At 51.5% G+C, this 2050-nt stretch overlaps 1 protein-coding gene across 1 annotated transcript; it reads left to right on the top strand.

The window, feature by feature from the left end:
* Positions 1 to 416: 416 nt before the first annotated feature.
* LOC108782882 (mediator of RNA polymerase II transcription subunit 15-like) lies at positions 417 to 1292 on the top strand. The gene has a single exon (XM_018551273.1). The coding sequence runs from the start codon at positions 417 to 419 to the stop codon at positions 1290 to 1292; it is 876 nt and encodes a 291-aa protein (XP_018406775.1).
* Positions 1293 to 2050: the final 758 nt, after the last annotated feature.

Here is a 2050-nt window from a genome sequence, read left to right as displayed (position 1 = left end):
CAACCCTTTGAGCGGATCGAATCCCAAATTAATATCTTGTTGCACCGAGAGGTACAACAACAGCTAGCCACAACAACCTGCAAGCGGGCAACTAAACCAAGGGTGCGCTTCGCACGATAACACACCAACTCCGTTACTACCAAGGGGACCCTGTGGCGACTCTTATCAGTCGCACTAAGAAAACCCACCGAGCAGCTACCTTTCGTCAAGCGCTCGGTGAGAACATCCAAGCGCCTGTAGCACTCGACCATACAGGCGCCCGTAGCACGCGACCACGCGCAAGTGCTGCGCGACGCGCAACTACCACGGTACGCCCACCAGAGGGCTAGCGCCGATAATGTTATCGCGTGCGAAGAATCGGTCCAGGGCCCTTATAGATAAGGCGCCGAACTGATCAACCGAGACCGAGCAGCGGCATGCAGGGCTATACCTCCCGGCAATTTTTAACGCAGCTACAGTCTACCGAGCAACAGCAGCTACCGCCGCTATCGCAGCTACAGCAGCTATCGCAGCCTCAGCCGCAGCAACCACCGCAGCCTCGACAGCAGCAGCCAGTGCAGCCTTCGCCGCAGCAGCCATCGCAGCCTCAGTCGCAGCAGCCATCGCAGCCTCAGCCGCAGCAGCCATCGCAACCTCGACAGCAGCAGTCATCCCAGCCTCCGCAGCAGCGGACAGCGCAGCCTCCGCAGCGGCAGCCGCCGCAGCAGCCAGCCCGACAGAGAGGAGCCTCGCTGATCCAGCGTCTACGCCAGCAGCTCCTGCGCCGCTGCCAACTACAAGCGACGACACCCAGGATCCGGCCAGTGGAGGCTAGAGGACTGCTCCGGCGCCCACCAAGACGGCAACACCAACTGGGCAACGCTTCGCAGTCTCCGCCCGAGTCGTCGATACAGTCGGCCGGTCAGCAGGGACCAGAGCCGACCTCCGTGCGAAAGGTGACCCTCCAGCTTGCCGCCTGGAAGTTGCATCGGCTGAACATACCGCCGCCTGCCAGGACTAGGCCACCGAGGTACTGCTTACACCCGTGGGACCTCAGAGTGCGCCGGTACACCTCGCCACGATACCTGCAGGCGCCTCCACCAGCGGGACAACAGGAGCCGTCCTCTGGATCCGAGTGGGAGACCACCAACCAACCCGGAGACGAGAACGCGAACTACTGGGGCCCGGTAAAGAGGACCGCGACACAGCCCTCGCTCACTTACTGCGAGCGAGTAAGTGCGAAGCGGCGCACCACCAAGTGGACACATACGCAGCCACCGCTCACCTACAAGGAGCGAAGCCCCTCTAAGTGAGGAGAAAGCCAAACGGCCCTTTTCAGGGCCACCATAAAATACCAAGACCTACCATCTTTGTATATATCTGTACATAGCTATAATAAACGTGTACATAAATTATATACCGAGTCACGACTTCAACCTCTCTCTTGCGATCCCTGGCGCCGCGGCGCCGCACCGACAGAGGCCGACAGCGACGGCCGGTCGGTGACTCATCTTACACCTACCCATAGCGGGTAGATATAACCGTATACGCTAAGCGCATCGCTACATAAATAAAGAAAAATTTTTTATGTAAAAACACTTCGCGCTGCTAGTTCTCGATCTCGATGTAATAAAATACAATAATAAAGATACGAAACATTTTCACGAGAATTAAAGTATTTAGTGTGTATATATTCGTGTATATGTATGTGCGAGTGAATTGTATCTCAATCCCAATATATACTAACGTCATAATAAAATTATATATGGATGTAACATTTTGTATAAAAGAGATTAGAAACTACGAGGGTTAAAGTATGCAGTCTGAATGTATATTCTCGCGTACAGTATATGCGAGTGGCATACGTAAAAAAAGAAAAGTAAGCTGTATATTTATTAATTAAATGTAGCATTTAGAATATGTTAACTATAATTTTTAAATTATCATTACCTTTACATATATTTGTATTAATTATTATAGCTTTTAGATAGTTTTTATTGTTTCTCTTATTCGCTCTAGCAGCGCGAAGTGTTTTTACATAAAAAATTTTTCTATTTAAATAAATTTTTTT

This window comes from Cyphomyrmex costatus, unplaced genomic scaffold (assembly GCF_001594065.2).
Source record: "Cyphomyrmex costatus isolate MS0001 unplaced genomic scaffold, Ccosl1.0 scaffold1359, whole genome shotgun sequence".
Lineage (NCBI taxonomy): Eukaryota > Metazoa > Arthropoda > Insecta > Hymenoptera > Formicidae > Cyphomyrmex > Cyphomyrmex costatus.
Note: the sequence above shows the minus strand (reverse complement) of the source record. Positions and strands in the feature narration are given on the sequence as shown.

Bases quoted from the DNA above. Each gene is read 5' to 3' on its own strand.
- LOC108782882 (XM_018551273.1), top strand. From the start codon at position 417: ATGCAGGGCTATACCTCCCGGCAATTTTTAACGCAGCTACAGTCTACC.